This window comes from Macrosteles quadrilineatus, unplaced genomic scaffold, assembly GCF_028750875.1.
Source record: "Macrosteles quadrilineatus isolate MER2022 unplaced genomic scaffold, UCM_ALF_1.0 Scaffold_1__1_contigs__length_201487025, whole genome shotgun sequence".
In the NCBI taxonomy this organism is placed as follows: domain Eukaryota; kingdom Metazoa; phylum Arthropoda; class Insecta; order Hemiptera; family Cicadellidae; genus Macrosteles; species Macrosteles quadrilineatus.
This window is the reverse complement of record NW_026542594.1, coordinates 46438344-46457943: the sequence shown is the minus strand read 5'-3', so window position 1 is coordinate 46457943 and position 19600 is coordinate 46438344. Positions and strand designations below refer to the sequence as shown.

At 34.6% G+C, this 19600-nt stretch overlaps 1 protein-coding gene across 4 annotated transcripts in view; it reads right to left on the bottom strand.

Annotated features, from left to right (window-relative positions):
- LOC128982902 (tRNA (guanine-N(7)-)-methyltransferase) overlaps window positions 1–19600 on the bottom strand; it is a 152902-nt gene that overhangs the window by 13982 nt on the left and 119320 nt on the right. For 3 of the 4 annotated variants that reach the window (XM_054401964.1, XM_054401963.1, XM_054401966.1), the window contains 3 exons: window positions 17640–17741; window positions 16337–16465; window positions 4617–4734 (listed from right to left, as the gene is read on the bottom strand). In XM_054401964.1, coding sequence (XP_054257939.1) covers window positions 4663–4734; window positions 16337–16465; window positions 17640–17741 — 303 coding nt within the window. In that variant the 3' untranslated portion in view covers window positions 4617–4662. The remainder of the gene's footprint in view (window positions 1–4616; window positions 4735–16336; window positions 16466–17639; window positions 17742–19600) is intronic. The other variant, XM_054401965.1, reaches the window with a different exon arrangement.

Genomic DNA, 19600 nt, shown 5'->3' with positions numbered 1-19600 from the left:
ACGCTTATACCAGTAGTGAAGAACTTGTTAGTACCAAGGACAGAGTGCTCAGTCCAAGACCAACTTAGCCTAAAGAAGAGAAAATATAAATTTTATTACGATAGAACTTCCAAGACATTGCCTGATTTAGACATAGGCCAAGAAGTTTATGTGAAGCAATCGACAAAATGTGATCCCAAGTGGTCTCCAGGAAAGATAATTGAGAAGAAATCACCAAGGTCGTACATGGTAGATATTAGTGGAAAGTTGTATAGAAGAAACAGAGAATTCTTAAATGCACCAAAGGCGGCCCTAACACACAATGAACCTGACCGAGTAGCAGACGACAACAGGACCCAAGTTGACAGTCCCACTAAGAAATCAGCTCCAATCGTAGACAACATTTTACATGACCAAGATATGAGACCACTCGATATGGAAACTAATACACCTAACAGACGAGTGACACGGGTTGGACGTCACGTCAAGACCCCAGAACGATACAAACACTAAGCAAGACATGTAATACAGGCCTACGAAGTAATTTTTATTTGTTTAGTTTGTTCTGTTTTTTTATGAAGACACATTCTATAGGCCTGTAAGAAGAGTATTTTATTATGTACGAGAAGAATTTTTATTTTGTTTTCTGTGTGAAGAAAGAGTTTTATTTTTTGAAAGAAGAAATTTATTTTGAAGGGAGAATTTTGTGTTGATTTGTGAAAGAAGAAATTGGTTATGACAGCATTTAATTTACAACGAAACAAAAATCTTACCAGGAGTCTCAAGTTTATTTTATGAAAGGAGGGATGTTATACATGATATGAACTGGCCACATATTACCAAAAGCCCAATAGCCTATCAGTACCAACTGTCGTCAACTGAGGACAGCAGCAGTATTCTTCTGACCGGTGAGTAACAGAGTGCCACCTTCAGCAACGTACAGCTTTAGCTCTCTTTTGGTTTTCCTGAATGCCACTTTAACTGTTTGTTCACCAATCAAGTTTATGCAATGGCTACTATAAGATGTCAGTTTTGTATTTGAATGTAACAAAGGAAATTTTTTCAATCTTTCCCAAGTTCGTTGACATATAACAGAAACACAACTTCCTGTATCTAGTTGCATATTAATTAAAATACTATTGATACAGATAGAAACCCAAATTGGAGAATATCCACTCACATTATGACACTGAAGACCAAGAGAAAAAATAGTTTCATTTGTCAACTTAGGTGAACAATCAAGTATGTTAGAGTTGATAAAGGTTCTAGAATCTCTTCCTTTTTCATTGTCAGTGAAATTTACTTGTCGGTTGTACGTTCCTTTTCCATCTCCACCAATTTTTTTGTTTTGGGAATCTGTTCTCCTTTTAATTTTGCAAACTTTTGCCAAGTGACCTTTTTTATCACAATTATTACATATTGTATTTCTAAATCTACATTGTTTCCTAAAATGGTTTCCACCACAACAATAGCAGAAGTAGTTTGAATTTGTAATTAGAACCTCTCCATTGATCTCATTATCAGAAAATGAAATCAGATTTTTCTTTGCTGAAGTGGTAAAACTGAACTTAATGTTCTAGCAAATTCAGGTACAGTATTGAAATCTGTGTAATCTTTCTGAAGTAAATTAGCTCTAATAGAATCTTCATTTATACCCATTATGAAGGATGTAATGAAAGCCTCTTGATAAAAGTCACCAGGGAAATCACAACCGCTGGCTAATTCTTTTAAGTTATTTCCAAAGGTGGACAAGGATTCAATACCTTGCTTCAGTGAAAAGAATTTTACTCTTTCGGCAACTTTAAACTTTACTGGCTTGAAATGCTTTAACAAAAGTTCATAAAGTTGTTCATAAGTGAATTCACTAATTTCTTTTGGCTTGCAAATAGTTACCAATGTTTAAGAATTGTACTATCCAGGCAGTCAATGAATAAACATCTTTTAATATCATCATTTGTAATGTTGCCCAAACATAAATTTGCCTTGAATTTAATATTCCAAACATCAATGTCACATGAATTAGGGTTAACATTTTTCACATCTAGGTTGACTTACCAACAAAGGATTATTAAGAGTTGCTGATAATGTATCTTCAGACATTATAATGAATTAGACTGTGGAATTGAATAAACTATCTTGCACTCTAAATCTAATATATAAAATTCTCGTGTCATAGTGTTTGTCTGCAAACTCCTCCGGAACGACTTCACCGATCGTTATGAAATTTGGTGTGTAAATTCTGTTGGTATGCGAATCGGACGTAAACTATTTCCCGTTTCGAAATTCTTAAAAGGGCTCCGCCCCAGTGGCTCTGGAGTTTCCCATGTTAACCTTATGAGAAATGGAATTAATGAATCTTAACAGCTGTTTCAATTAAACAAGTTGGTTCTGTTCTATGATGTTCAATAGCATTAAAGTTACAAGGATTACCAACAGGGTGCAGCACTATTATTTCTTTTACATTTATGACAACAGCTAATTTGCAACCAAAAGGTGAGTGAGTGTAGCGAACGAACTTCAACCTGGAGGCGAGTGAGCGTAGCGAACGAGCTAACCTGAAGGCAAGTGAGCGCAGCGAACGAGCTCCAACATAAAGGTGAGTGAGCATAGCGAACGAGCTCCAACCCAAAGGTGAGTGAGCGTAGCGAACAAACTTCAACCAGGACGTGATTGAGCGATGCGAACGAGATCATCTTCAAAATTAAACGTAACGGTACTTTCTTTCCATCGGTCTGTCTTAGGGGAAACCTATAACTTAGGCGATACGAAGTTCGCCGGGTCAGCTAGTTTTCTATAAAATCATCCTCGTCGCCAGTTTTATGTTTGAAGTAAATACATAAATTGATAGGTAAATTTGTTTAATAAAATAGAACTGAACTAATTCATGAGTCAAAAAACTATAAAAAAAAATAAAATAAATAACAAAAACAAGTTTAAAGTCAGCTGCAATTTAAATAATGTTCAAGACATATCAATAAGCTAGACTGGACTGTACTGGAATCCACTGGACAAGAATTCGTGATGATGCTGTAACCTGGTGTTTTAGGTTTTGTGAAATAAATGACATGTTTGAATAGGTCCTATTGAACTTAGAATATATACAAATGGCGTTTAGAGAAGAAAGAATGAGATGATAAGGAACTTGCAGGTAGGTTACACTAGTAGTACGCTTATTCTGCGCAACGGGATGAGTGAACATGAGCGCAAAAATGGAAGAGTCCACCCGCACTTAGCCTACTTACCGGTGTCACTGGTAAACACAAAGTTATTTGTATGGGCAAATCAACCAAATCTCAGTTAACAACAATCCTAAGTTCTCGTCCATTAATTAACCAAAGTCATTGGTAATATACGTGATGGATTTCCAACAGTTATTGTTAGAAGGTAAATCCATCATTCCTGTACAAAACGTCTTTTGATTAATTGAAGTATATTTCCTTATTTTATATTAGGCCTATCATAAACTAAACTAAGCCAAACTGAACTAATCTAACTGAACCTAATTGCCACAGAACGTTGTAAAGGAGTCTTCTTAAAAATATCGTATGGCTTATAATAATTATATATAACACATACTACCGATAGAGCTATTATATCAACTAAAACTGATTAAAAATCCAATATATGTTTATCTAACTAATGTATCTAAATGCCATAAACGGTTCCCACACTCCGCACTTCTCGACTTGACTACTTCCTTAACTACTTCCTACGTCGTGGACCTGTTTCTCTCCCTTCCCATAGCATTTTAGAATTGCAGATACATTATTTTAAGTGTCACAAAGGGTTCCCAGCTCAACTTTACCACTTCCTACTCGTGGACCTGTTTCCGTTCCTTCACATAGCATTTTAATATAAAAATAGACTAACATCTTTGTCAATTTAATAGTCAATGCCAACATTAAAATAACGTAAAAAGCTGCTTAGTTACTAAATATGTACATATATATTTGTAATGTAAAGGTGAATTTTAATACTGAACATAAACTGTATATAACTGCCGACTAATATTGTAAAGTTCAATTAATTATTCTGAAAGTGGTGAAATTATAATTATATATATTTATAGGCGCCAAACTGTTTACTCCATGAATGAAAGAGCTTAGAGTAAAAGTCGTTCTCTCTGTCTTAATTAGACAACAAAATTGTTGGTCGCAAAACGTAAACAAATAAAAAAAAGAAGAAGGTAGCTTCTAATGTTATTCTTATGGGACAAATTTAAAAATGTATTTTTAGGGTTTTATAATTACTACTGATCGGAATCGTCTAGAATTTTAATGGTGTCTTTACACTCGTGTCATCATTATTTGTGCAAAATTTGAACGCTTTAAGTGCAACGGTTCTTGAGTTTTTGATGCAAACACACTCACAGACAGACAAGCGGACAACTTTTCTCCGACTCCGTTATACACGATACATAGGTTCACTCATCTACTGAAGGATTGAGTGATATTAAGACAAAATCCATAACATAGTTCATTAAATTAATAATAGGGTTCATGAGCTATGTGAATGAAAATGCAAAATACTTGTAATGATCTATGTAGCAAACTTTTAGATGGATGAATCCTTCATCAAACTATCTCGAACCCACTTAATAAAAAAAACATTAAAAAGCACAGAATAGTCTTAGTTACCTTGAGCCCAGGGAGGACGTCAAAGTGGTCCTTTATTGGGAGGTCATCACTTTCCCAAGTCAAAACTGTTTTCTAATGCCCAAACCCTTCTCTTCAAAAGTTCAACAATTTTCAAAATCTTCGCATGAAAAGATTTGAAACAAAGCAGTAATTTTTTCCAAACAATAATTGATTTTGTGAAATACAAAGCATGTTTACATTAATCCAATAAAACAAGAAGGGCAAGGAACAAACTGTTAAATCACATTGAATCACTTAAATCACAAGAACAATCAGTCATACATATTTCAGAACGCGTTGCAGAAAGTCAACAGTGCCGGAAGGTCAAATAATTTATACTTGTGCCGATAGGTCAAAAACTACAATGTTTGCAGTATCTGTAGATCAAAAATCCCAGTAAGTCAAATAATACAGTCCGTGCTAAAAACGTAGTCTATGTTAAAGCGATTGACACATTGGGAATTTGACCTAATGCAACAGCAGTTTTAATATAACGAAAGACGATAAAATATAAGTTCAGTTTCGCTGAGTCAACAGTGCCGGAAGGTCAAAAGTATATTCTGTTAAAAACAACGATAGTCCTCTCGACGCATGACTTCAATAATTTCGTGTTTTGGTGTACTTACAGTTGTACTAAAATTTTGAAAATTGGCACAGAGCTTCTTGGTTAGTCCTACTCGATGACTATTTTGTTGGAACTTCAAACTATTTACCGATCTAATTAATAAAAATTTATATGTATGGTGAAGTAGTTTTAAATCGTGATTTGTAACATGAAAAAGTTAGCATGCGAGAATTTTTTTTATTTTTGGGTTAGAGAGGTTTTGTCTGTGGCAAAGTTGTAGCCAAAAGTTTGATGCGTAAATTATATATTTTTTTAATTTTTTTACAATCAGTGGTTCAGTAGATAACTTGGGTTGAAGAGGACGACAAATTTAGCATTTCGCAACACATGGAAAGAAACTACATCGTACGATGCGCCTGCTGAGTGGACTTTTACTTTACAGTTCTAAAGACAAGAAAAATATGAATATACAAATCACCACACCAGTACATTCATATTAGACCTATTTATAAAACACCTTTACCAGCTTACATTTTTCACTTAAATTAATAAGAATACATCATATACAGGGTGTTAAAAACAGTGGGGAGATATTTTACCTAGTGATTCCTTGGGTTAAAATAAACAGAAAATCAAGAATAACATTTTTTCCAAGATTGTTTTGTTAACCAGATATCTGCCATTTTGTATTTTTTACATACAAATATTTATCTTTAGACTTTTCCAACCGATGTTTATGAAACTTGGTACAGTATGTATGTTAAGGTAGGAGAGACCCATGTTATAAAAAAGATTCATCTCGATTCACCTTAAAATTTAAAAATTTAACACTTAACTACAACATAATATACTTTACTACACCACAATATTTACCTATCACCATAAATAAATCTTTAATAAAATGAAAAAACGTTCACATTTTTAAAATCCAAAGTAATTCAATATAATCTTTCTTTTTTGAAAATTAAAGTAAAAAAAAAAAAAAAAAAATAAGGAGATATTCAAATATCGACAGGCGAGTTTCGATCTGGGTGTTTCAGGTTTCTAGGAGGATTTAACATTAATTAACATTAATGTTTAATCCTCCTAGGTTTGAACTGTTTGAGAGGAATACATGAAACCGAAGGGGAAGGGATCACAAGTGCACTAGTATTTAATAGTGTCCAATTACAATTTGATGGATTTAACCAAAACCTTTTCTATTTCACTTCTTTTCAACTGTTAAATTTCAAACAATACATTTTAGCTACATCATTAACATTATTATCATCATCATCATCGTTTGAGTTTGGGTTTGCGGCAATGTATTTTTATGAATAAAACCTTTAATTTGATACCAAACTTAACCTCTGCTGCTATTAATTGACTGTATGGGCTATTAATTAACAGCTGTGTCTAAGGATTATGTCGGCCTTAGTCACTATCAAGACTACAAGATCGCGCCACTCATACGAAACTCATCTCCATCCATACATGGCTTAAAATACCTCCATTTGTATGGTCGTCATTTCAAAGACAGGTATAAAAGTATTCACATTTTTTAAGAATTTTGTCTTACTCTTTGTGGCCTATCCCCCTTAAGTGATAAAAAAGTGATAATAGCTTAAGACAGTAGATATTTATGGCTATTATTGATATACCAAGTCTCTTTACTTTATCTATATTGTTAAAAATATATATAACCAATCAGGAATTTTCAACCATACTGTATAGTGTATAACGCCAACGCGAAATTTTTCCGTTGAATTCCTTTGCCATTTCTTAGGCGATTTTGACCATTCATGTCTCATTAGAAAGAGGGTGTCACGTAGATTTGCAAACCAACCTTACAATTTTTTAAATCCCTTGGGCTCAGCCCTGATTTTCAACACAAAAAACTTTTTAAATCAATATTTGAGTTTCTCAGTATTTTTCTCTCTACAGCCAAAACCTGTATTTTACCGTAAATCTAACAGTTTTTCCGTAATTTTAGTATAATTGATGAAATTGTGAAAATATTGACACTGTTATTTTGGATTTTCTACTGTATTTTTTTATTTGCGAGAAATTAAAAAAATAGTTTATGTATAGGTTGTAGAGCGTTTTTTTTACGAACACATACATATATGTATAAGTCCAGAATTCTGATGTAAATGTGGGCGGTAGTGTAGCCTAAATAAACAATACATTTTTGAAAGTTTGAAAATGCCAATATCGGATTCCTCACCTACTAGCCCAGTCAATAAAGGTTTTGTGTCGAAACAAATTAGCGACAGGCAAAACGATATACCAATCGTTAGTACCCAACTAGATATACATTTTCCCAAAAGTCCCTAAAAATCCCCCCGGTGCTTTTCCCCCCAACCCCCCTCAAAGTCAAAATTGCATGGTTTTACTAAAACGCGTCTAGTTTACGTACGAGTTGGCTAATTCGGTACAATAATAGCTTCTTGTCTTCAGAATTAAATTTCCTACAAAAGGTTTCATATACTGTACATGTTTACCGTAAATCTATCAGTTTTTCCGAAATTTTAGTATAATTGATGAAATTGTGAAAAATTGACACTGTTATTTTGGATTTTCTACTGTATTTTTTTATTTGCGAGAAATTAAAAAAATAGTTTATGTATAGGTTGTAGAGCGTTATTTTACGAACACATACATATATGTATAAGTCCAGAATTCTGATGTAAATGTGGGCGGTAGTGTAGCCTAAATAAACAAATCAAATCAGTTTTATTTCCACAATATATAAAAAATTTACAATTTTTCAAAAAAATAAAATACAAATATATATAGTCCTGAAGCATTAAACAGTAAATTGTAACGTAAATTAATGCTAGTAAAATTAATTTATAAAGTTATAATAGTAAAAACTTAAATACTAGTTGAATGTTTGCTCCGGCTTGAATAATAACTAATGTAATATATAATGGAAAAGAGTCTACATAGACCTCAGCGGTCTGTGCGTAGACTCGAGTTGTTAAAAATTATATATATTTTTTGAGCTAATTTGCAATTTAAGAAAAAACAATAGTCGGAGCGCTCGGCGGGCGACCCCGCAAAGCCGCGCCACGTGACCTTCCAATATTTATATATAAATAAATATGAACAAATGCGACTGCATGTTTGAGTTGATTGATTAATTTATATTATTTGGGATGCTATATTATCCTCATTTGCAATTCTTGCAATCAAATGTGATCCCTTACTGTTCATTCAATAAACTTAATAAGGAACCATAATTTTATTTTTAAGAAAACTCGTGCAAAACGAAATAATGAGTTTGCCAGTTTTGGTTCGGAGGAGTTTCACTCCTAACCTTTGACAGGGTATTATCCACAAACTATGGACCCGCCGTGTCCCGGTCTGGCAAAACCAGCAGTTATGAATAAATTGTTAATTTTTATCTTATATTAACAAAATTTATAGCATCACGAACCCCCCCCCCTCGCCATGTATAAGTTCAGTTTGTTAGGCACATTTTCCAGAAACCAAACAAAGAGAACAACTTAGAAGAGCTACACAGAAAACTTATAATCAGAAATCATAATTATTACTGATTCACACAGATGTGCTACTGAAAAAGAAAACTCTTTGGGCAATAAATAGAATAAATAAAAGAATAATGTTGCAAGCCGTATCGTTGGAGATGGAACATATGGGCGTTACGACATTGTCATTTACTGCTGAAGAGGATGCTGGCTACGACATTGTCACCATCACCTTAAGGAAATCAAATCAAAACATCAAAGTTATTGTTGTTGGTACGGACACTGACCTTCTAGTCACGTTAGTAGCTTTAGCTCCGCAAGAAAAAGACATATATTTTTTAAAGCTAGTAGGCCTAGTAGTGTTATAGTGGTGTCTGGTGGTTAGAGGGCGGGACTTCGGTCTAAGAGGTCCCGGGTTAAAATCCTGCCAAATCATCAATGGATTTTATCTAAGTTAGTGATAATGCCGCAACCCCTAGGTCAAGCCTGAAATAATGTTAATGTGAAAAACAATCCCAGGTTCGTGCCTAGCGTCCTCGGACAAAAAGTAGTGTTATAGTGTAATGTTTGAAAGATAGTAAATGATATCAAGGATAGAAGAGATGGATTATTATTTGTACATATGATAACTGGGTGTGACACCACGTCATCTTTCTACGGTTTAGAAAAATTTGGAATAGACGTGTTAAGGTATTTTACTGTTGCAAAGAGTCTGGCAGTAGTTTTCAATGACAAAAATGTGTCCGTTAAGCAGTTGTTGACTAATGGAGAGATATTTGTGTTAGGAATCTAAGGGCAGGATAGGTACGCTAATTTAAATTAAGCACTTTATTTCAAATTCACTATAATGACAAAGAAAGCCTCTTTGAGATCCAATTTTGATCTGGCTATACTGCTTCCCACCAGTGAAGCATGTCATCAGCACATACTAAGAGTGTACCTACAAGTACAAAGGTGGATTGGAAACAAGCACTTGCCAACTAAATGGGGCTGGAAATAGAACATATCAAAGAAAACAAAGGAGAAACTAAATCTCTAAGACTAGTAACTAGTCATAAACCAATTGCGCTAAACGAACGCCTAACGTTAATTTCCTGCTAATGTAAGCAAATATGCGGAAACTATTTCAGGTGTCGTAAGTTGGACATTCACTGCACATCAATGTGCGAGCACTGTAATGGTCTAAGGTAATTTACGGCATAGAGGTTGGCGATTATCCATCACCTGGTGGCTAGCCATTGCAATCAGGCCCTCTGACTCCCTACTCTTCAACTGAGCAGCGTCTGTCCTCTCACTTTTTGTTTTTCTTATTCTTCCCAAGCATGGACCAACAGTATTCATCTTTCCATCTCTGCTCTCTTCTTCTCCCAACATCTGTCCCTACTTTTCCTTCTTCTGTTAAAGGCCAACACCAGGTTTAGGTGGACCGTGCTGAGGGGTGGATGGCACCAGGCCTCTTTGAATGGTGTCTGAATGGTACCTACACAATAACAAGTGCCCTCCTGCAGTAAGGAGCCTTGCTTGGACAACATGCGAGGCTCTGTCCAGGTCCACTTCAGATCCCTAGCGAGAAGCTCGTGGGAACGCTTGGTAGTACTACAAGTCATGGAAAGGGAAGTAAAATGTCCCGACCTTTGAAGAACTACCCGAAACCAGGATAATCTTGTGAAAAGGGAGATCCTCGTATAGTAGGTCAGAGCAGGGCAGAAACCCGCTGGTACCTACGCTTCTTAGAACAGGGCATGCATCCTGAAGAAGCCAGGAAGAAAGAGGATGAAAGGAAGGCATCAGCAGCGCAGGACAAACCGGCGCCTAGAAAGGGGAAAAGGGGCACATAAGAAAGTTCCCCACCCATGATTAAGAACTCGTTGAGAATGTTGCAGTTAGAGATTTTCCGCAAGTAGAACCCCACCTGACGCTGAACTTCATTAAGGAGTTAGGGTTGGAGGCTAGAGGGGGTTCTCTAGGCTAAGACTGGAGACTAGTTTGGGGGGACACAATAGATCTTACTGGTCGCAGTGTAATATTCCCCCCAGCTATCATCAGTATTATCAGAAGTGGTAAAGATGAGAAAAGATTTAAATCTCTTAAAGGGTGGGAGGGTGGTCCGTGATGCTATAAATTTTGTTAATATGAGAAAATTTAATAATTAACAATTTATTCATAACTGCTGGTTTTGCCAGACCGGGACACGGCGGGTCCATAGTTGGTGGATAATACCCTGTCAAGGGTTAGGAGTGAAACTCCCCCGAACCAAAACTGGCAAACTTGTTATTTCGTTTTACACGATATAGTTTTCTTAAAATAAAATTATGGTTCCTTATTAAGTTTATTAAATGAACAGTAAGGGATCGCATTTGATTGCAAGAATTGCAAATGAGGATAATATAGCATCCCAAATAATAATATAAATTAATCTATCAACTCAACATGCAATCACATTTTTTCATATTTTTTATATACAAATACTCTACGGTAACGTGGCGCGGCTCTGCGGGGTCGCCCGCCGAGCGCTCCGACTATTGTCTATTTAGGCTATACTACCGCCCACATTTACATCAGAATCCTGGACTTGTATATATATATATATATATGTATGTGTTCGTAAGAAAACGCTCTACAACCTATACATAAACTATTTTTGGAATTTCTCGCAAATAAAAAAACAGTAGAAAATCCAAAATAACAGTGTCAATATTTTCACAATTTGATCAATTATACGAAAATTACGGAAAAACTGTTAGATTTACGGTAAACATGTATATGAAACTTTTTGGAGGAAATTTAATTTTGAAGACAAGAAGCTATTATTGTACCGAATTAGCCAACTCGTACGTAAACTAGACGCGTTTTAGTAAAACCATGCAATTTTGACTTTGAGGGGGGGTGGGGGGGAAAGCACCAGGGGGATTTTTTTGGGACTTTTGGGAAAATGTATATCTAGTTGGGTACTAACGATTGGTATATAGTTTTGCCTGTCGCTAATTTGTTTTGACATCGGCTATATATTTGTCTTTATTGACTGGGCTATACTGAAACATTTTTGACATACGGATCAATATATTTTTGCAATCCGTTCCTTAATAAAAACCTGTATAATGTCATAATTTTCGCGCGAAATATAAGAATTTGTATTTCTTATGGCTACATTATCGATCATAGTTAGTTGTAATGAAGAGTTGTAATAACCATTATGAATCAGTAAATTTTTGGGTTGGGTTTGAGAGTATTATATTTAAATTTCAACACAAATCAATCTATTTTAAATAGGTAAATAAATTTAAATATTTTTTACCGATTTTACCAGAAAGCTGGAATCAAAGTCAGACTTGACTGTGCATTTATTGAATTATTAAACAAAATAATGATAGTAGTTAAAGGGTTTTGTTTAGATAGTAGTTTAAATAAAGCTTCCGCAGACACAGGGTCTAAAACTATTGTAAAGCACAATACTAGTGAGTTTTTCCAAACAATAGCGATAATAAAGCTAGTGATTGATTGATGATTTTTATTTCTCATCGCTACTGTTGGCTTACAAGCAAAAATTAATAGGCTACAATAAAGCTCAAGGCTGTAGCAAGCATAACGATATAATTCCATTAAATGGAAATCATACAAATATACAAATTTTGTCATCGATACTTTTGCCTATTTACTACATTGGTTTTGTTTCAAAAATACCATTAATGTAGGCCTACTATATTAGTAAAGCAGTGTCGTAGATAGACCCTCAGGGCTACTGGGGGTCTCCCTCGGGAATTTTTTTAACATTCACAATTAATTGACCTTGACTTTAATAACAAATAGACACTCATATCCATATAGTCGCGAACCAGGGGAAGTCTAAAATTATAAACAATCCAAATATCGGAATATTCTCAAAGTTTTGTAGTCGCTGCTTCAACCTAATCACCTAAAATATTTATCATACTATACTAGGCTATATATACAGGGTGAATTTTAAATGAGTTCCCCCCCTACTTTTTTCTACATTTCTTAAGATATAAACTTCGGACCACGTCAGATCATTTTAGTGTAGTAAGTACTTCATTTTGACTTAATAAACATTTTTGGCCGCCATCTTGGATCCGCCATATTGGATACAAAATTTTTTTTCAAATGTAAAGGTAGGGTTGTGACCCATTGTTTCAAACTAGAATTTCACGCTGATTACAATGCCGCAATTAGTTTTAAAAAATCTTGATACGTTCTAAAGTTATGAGGACTTTTTATAACTTTATTTTTAGCCCATTTTAACATTGTGCATTTACAAACTAAGACCATAATCTCAAAATAGTGCTAGATAAAGATAAGTATACACCACCATTCATTGTTGACCTATTATCACTTGGTTATGACGGATGTATTTTTTTGGCCGCCATCTTGGATCTGCCATTTTGAAATGTGATAAATTAATTTAAATATGAAGGTGGTGTTGTGACCCATCATTTCAGACTACTTTTTTATGCTGAATTTAATGCCGCAATCTGTTTTGCATTTTCATATTTGTTTTTTGAAATATTGGAAATTTAAGTAAGATAATTTTAATATTTCATCAAGAAAGCCTAAGAAACAAAAACGGATTGCGGCATTGAGTTCAGCATAAAAAAGTAGTTCAAAATGATGGGTCACAACACCACCTTCATATTTAAATTAATTTATCACATCTCAAAATGGCAGATCCAAGATGGCGGCCGAAAAAAATTAATCCGTCATAACTAAGTAATAATAGGTTGACAATGAATGGTGGTGTATACTTATCTTTATCTAGCACTATTTTGAGATTATGGTCTTAGTTTGTAAATGCACAATGTTAAAATGGGCTAAAAATAAAGTTATAAAAAGTCCTCATAACTTTAGAACGGATCAAGATTTTGTAAAACTAATTGCGGCAGTGTAATCAACGTAAAATTCTAATTTGAAACAATGGGTCACAACCCTACCTTTACATTTGAAAAAAAAAATTTGTATCCAATATGGCGGATCCAAGATGGCGGCCAAAAATGTTTATCCAGTAAAAATGAAGTACTTACTACACTACAATAATCTGACGTGGTCCGAAGTTGATATCTTAAGAAATGTAGAAAAAAGTAGGGGGGGAACTCATTTAAAATTCACCCTGTATATATACTGTGTAGTATATATATATATATATTGTACGTATACAATATATACTTTTTGACATACAGATCAATATATTTTTACAATCCGTTCCTTAATAACAACCTGTATGTTGTCAAAAATATAAATATAGGCTATATATATATATATATATATATATATATACAGAGTGATCAACTCAAGGAGGCCACCATTGGGATATCGGAAACGGTAAGAATTAGAGAAAACTTTAAATGGGGGACATTCCTTTATTTTTTGTGGCAGTTAAAAATATGATTTTAGTTTTTTTGAAATTCAGCCGCCATTTTCCAAAATGGTGGCCAACTTTGAAATGTCTTATGAAACACCCTATATTTGCATGTTTTCGGATAAAATAGGCAATTTAAAAACTTTTTTATCCTTGACATTTTTTCGATAAACCCACTCGTTTAGGAGTTACAGCCTATGGAAAAATGACTTCCGGTGTACATTTTACATTATGTAGCTCCTAAACGAGTAATTTTCGAGCAAAATTGCAACAAGTGAATTAGTCTTAGAATTGCAACAAGTGAATTCGTCTTAGAATTGCATCTACATTCCATAAAGACTATAAAATAAACAGTTTTCCACTTTTCAAGATTGCCGCCGAAAATAAACATTATTTTCCTATTCTTTCCTCAAAAAGTCGAACAGAAAAATAATTTGCATAACCTTTCCTTTGAAGACTCGGGGGTAGAGCCTCAATTTATATACATCAGGGGTTATAGAATCTTTCTCATTTCCTATAATCAATGGCAAAATCACAGAATAAAAAACTAACCTGATAGTTCATTAGAATATTTTTATATTCAACCAGCTGTTAGTTAAAACAAATTATATTGCACTAAAACATACTTACAATTTCAAAGACCGATGTAAAAAATAAATTAGAATATTTACCATTTTACCATGTATATTTTTACCAATTAAATGAACATATCAATGACTATAGCATTACACATAGAATAAATAAGTCAACCCTATGCATGTCATTTATTATCCAAATGCTCAATTTGTGTCACACACGCTTAATGTTTACAGCTGTTACGGCAAATGGTATTATACCAAAAGCTAGTGTAAAATGTTAGCGTCGGCTGCTAGACTTTTTAAAATTTTAAACTTATTAAAAAAAAAAAAAAAAACTGAAACCCTAAACTAAAATTATGGCTTCGACATTCCCTAGTTCTCAAAATTATCTTTCTTTCAACACAAAAATCATGAAAATCCGTCAAGTGGTTGGTTCTGAATCGTGAAATAAAAAAAAACCCTGTCATGTTTTAATATTATAGAAGATAGATGATAGTTTTTACAGGTTTCAACCCTTCCAAGGCTTAATATATGTACACAGTTTATGTGTACATTAAAAGTCATAATATAGTTCTAAAATTAAATGGATCTCCTTTTACAAACGTATATAATAACCAGAAATTTTGAGATCGTCCTGACCGTAGCGTCAAGGTTATTGTTACCTCTTCTTAGGTGAAATATCTCTCGAACCAGATTGTACCATACATTTTTCAAAAACGAATGTGTAGCATATAATTATTAGCATCAATTTTTCCATTGACATAACATCCCTGACCAATACGTAAACTGATTGCGAGCTTACTAACTATTTCATGCCACAAATTTTAACGAAAGGTTTTTCATTACCTTATATTCGAAAAATAAACTATACCTATTTACAGTTTTGACCAAACAGTTGGCAAGAAGCATTAATAGATAAGCTATGTACAAAATATGATAATTTTAGCTCTATTCTAATTATGACAAAACACGAAGTAACTAAAAGCGAGTTTTATTAAATCGTCGTGTTTTGTTGAATCGGCGATACTGTTTAATTACTTTTGACCTGGCACTGTTGACTCAGCGAAACTGAACTTGTATTTTATCGTATTTCGTCATATTAAAACTGCTGTTGCATTAGGTCAAATTCCCAATGTGTCAATTGCTTTAACATAGACTACGTTTTTAGCACGGACTGTATTATTTGACTTACTGGGATTTTTGATCCATAGACACTGTAAACATTGTAGTTTTTGACCTATCGGCACAAGTATATATTATTTGACCTTCCGGCACTGTCGACTTCCAGCAAAATTGCCCATATTTCAACCAGCTGTTAATTACAGTTAGTTTGCAACAAATACCTATATTTTTCTAAGGTCCTTTTTAACTTTTTCAAACAAGTAACAGTTATTCTTTGGTTTTACTAAATAAAATAAAAAAATAATCACACAAAATTGATTGAGGTGTTATAAAACCCTTAAATGAAGAAATGGCTTTCTAATTCTATTTTTTGTTTTACAAACATTAAAATAAATGGCTAAATAGCTACAGCATTTCAACTTTGTCAAGGATAAAGCTTGTGATTATAAATGTATTGTTAAAAATCTAATGATCTATTCATACAAAGCAAAATGGACAGATCTGATGATTGAAAATAATAATCAAAATAAGAAATTATTTTGAAAATTCGACTTTAGAAACCTTAAAAATACAATATATCCAAAATTAATAATAAACCGAATCAATATTCAGACCTTTTCTCGCCTTATGTTTGGATCTGGAATTCTCTCAAAGGCTGCTAAAAATTTTACTCCGTAGTTCCTAGAAACCTTCTTGCCTTCTTCAGAGCTATCCAGCAGTTTAGACACCACGGGGTCTTCATCCTGTTGACACATTTTGTGTTTACACCATTAATGATTAGCATTGTATTGTTAGCAGCCATCAAATTAGTTCTGGAATGAAGTGTGTTGAATCAACATTTTGTGCTCAATATATATTAGTTAGCATTTTACCACGGCCACCTTTAACTCCAGGCCGCGGCCTTTGTTATCTTATGGGACGTCTGGTGCTCCACAACACTACTTGCAACGTTGCCAATTCTACCAGGCCGCGGCCTGGAGTTGAAGGTGGCCATGATTTTACATAAATAGCATATAGGGATGGACGAGTCCCGAAATTTCGGGAATTTTTCGGGAAAAAATATTCCCGATTATCGGGACGGAATTACATTTGATTCGGGAATTTTTCGGGACGGGATTTGGTCCGATCGCCGGCGATTTTGCCGCTTCGCGAGTGCCGATGACGCCGCTATTACAAGCGATAGGGCCGCGAACGCAGGAGACGAAGTCGTTTTGACAATCACGCCGTGATCGCGAGTCATACCGACGATTACCCTGTGACTGCGGAGTCATACCAACGATTACGACGTGACCGCGGAGTCACACCGACGATCATGCCGTGACTGTGAGTCATGCAGACGATCACCCCGTGACCGCGGAGTCATACCGACGATCACACCGTGACCCCAGAGTCATAACGACGATCACGCCGTGACCGTGGAGTCATACCGACAATCACGCCGAGACCGCGGAGTCATACCGACGATCACGCCGTGATCGCGAGTCATACCGACGATCATGCCGTGACCGCGAGTCATACCGACAATCACACCCGGAGTCATACCGACGATTGCGCCCTGACCGCAAGTCATACAGACGATCGAACCCCGTGACCGCGGAGTCATACCGACGATCACGACGTGACCGCGGAGTCATACTGACGATTGCGCCATGACCGCTAGTCATACCAACGATCACCCCGTAACCGCCGTCATTTTGACGATCACAATGTGACCGCGAGTCACAAGTTTCTATAGGTACCTGTAAATTGTTACCCATTTTTTTGGTTTTTATAGATCAGTGCCACAAACGTTAAAGATTGATTTTGTATGCCTTTTTTGGTAACTGCAATACTCAAGACTTTCTTTTTATGCAAAGAAAAAATCCCGTTCCCTAAAAATTCAATCCCGTCCATCCCTAAGTCAAACACCATACTTACAAGTTGTTTTTGTGAAAGCTCAGAAAACAAAGGATGTTCTCGCAGATGTTTGACGTTCCATTGATGAAGGTCGGGCACATCTGTCACTGTGTACAACCTCCCCTTCAACAAAAAGTTTATCAATAAATTTGTGTTCAATTGAATATAAAATTTTACAAAGTGGTCTTTTCCTTGTAGGCAAAGGTAATTTAAAGAACTATGCCGTTCTTAATAAATAGCTTGGAGTTGCTCTATTATATTTAAATCATCCAACACTGGATTTAAGTTTTGAGAATATTAAAAAAATCACTCTAATACAGTAATTTTTAAGGTATATAAAAAAAAAACTAAGGGAATTCCGAAAGAAATACCTACTGTAACGGGTATTCCAAAGTGAGACTTAATAAAATTTAGTAAAAACGATATTCAAGCTTTCAGCTATCAAAACATTGTATCTAAAGATTGATATCGAACATAGCCTTCGTAATGAATTATCTGGGAGGTCAAAATCTGTTTAAATCATATATTAGACTAAATTAAATATTGTGGAATAATGACGTATCGAATAACTTGAATATATAGAAAAACTACTTGTCCTATCGAGTTCAAAGTGGTACCAAATAAAATCATATGAAAATCCCTAAATTGTGTTAAAAAAACATAATGATCGGATAACTTGGAGAAATTAAGTAAAAATCCAAACCGCCATGACGTTAAGCGGAGCAAAATTGACCAAGAAAATAGTCCGAGACAAAAATGCAATTAACTCGTAAATTGAAAGTCTAATCAAAAAAGTTAAATCAGAAGAAAGTGATTAAAATATGTTTCTGAAGACGATTGTATAAATTTCATAAAGAATAAATTAAACTATAAAAAATATAGGAATGGTCTTTTAATTTGGCGGTTTTGGCGCGAAAAAAGATGGAAGAAGGTGGAAATAGTTAAAGTTATTAAAGAAAATATCTCGAGAAATACAGGTCCGATAAAAGCCAAATTAAAATAGAATGACTTTTATATTTTTTCTAGCTATTGTGCAAAATTTGTACAGTAGACTCCCTCTAGTTCGGCTTCGGTTCGATCGGCCGCCGGATGGTCCGGCCCGGTCTCAGGGGGACAAGTCATATCGTCACGGGCGAATGACCCTCGACAGGATTCAACTTGAATGTCTATACATTCAACAAACTAGACCCAATGCTTATCCATTATTTGGTTTTTAACTGTTTCCGGCTATAGAAGTAAACAATTCATGTCTGTTTAGTTGACGAGTGCTTCTATGGGTGAATTGTTGCATATTACTTATGTAAAACTATGTTACATAACCTCAAAAATACCAAGAACATTTTATAAATAGTTTTCTTCAGTCTAATATGTTGAAATGCAGTGTATCATTAATTAAATATTTCGGACCATTTTTTTATGCGGTAGGTGTTAGATAGTTAAATGTATAAGTAATTAATACATCAGCTGATTTATTATTATTAAGTTTGTTAGTAAATATTCTGCTTAGGTTGATGTGTTTAAGAATTCAATAAAATGGTTCTTTTATATTTTGAATATCATTTAGTGTAATTCTACATTGGCGACGATGAGTAAACGAACCAAAAGAAGAAATAGTTATTTCAATGAAGAAGATAAGTATGAAACTAAAGAAGACGCATTACAATCAAAGATAGAGAAGTTCAAATGTCAAAGCTATGATGAGTCTAGTAGGTGGGATGATTATGAAGCACATTTTCTATTGTTATGCAAGGTAAAAGGTTTGGGAGAAGATTCTCAGAGAGCAGAGGATGCTCGAAGGGATCTTTTGCTTGCCTATGTGGGTCCTGCACCATTAAGAAAAGTTTCAAACTTTCTGCTGCCTTTAAAAGTACATCAGGCTACGTGGGCAGAACTAGTTAATGGTTTCAGGTCAGTATACAAAGCTAGTAAAACTATATTTTCAGCTAGAATGGAATTTGAAAAAAGTATCAGAGAAAATAGTG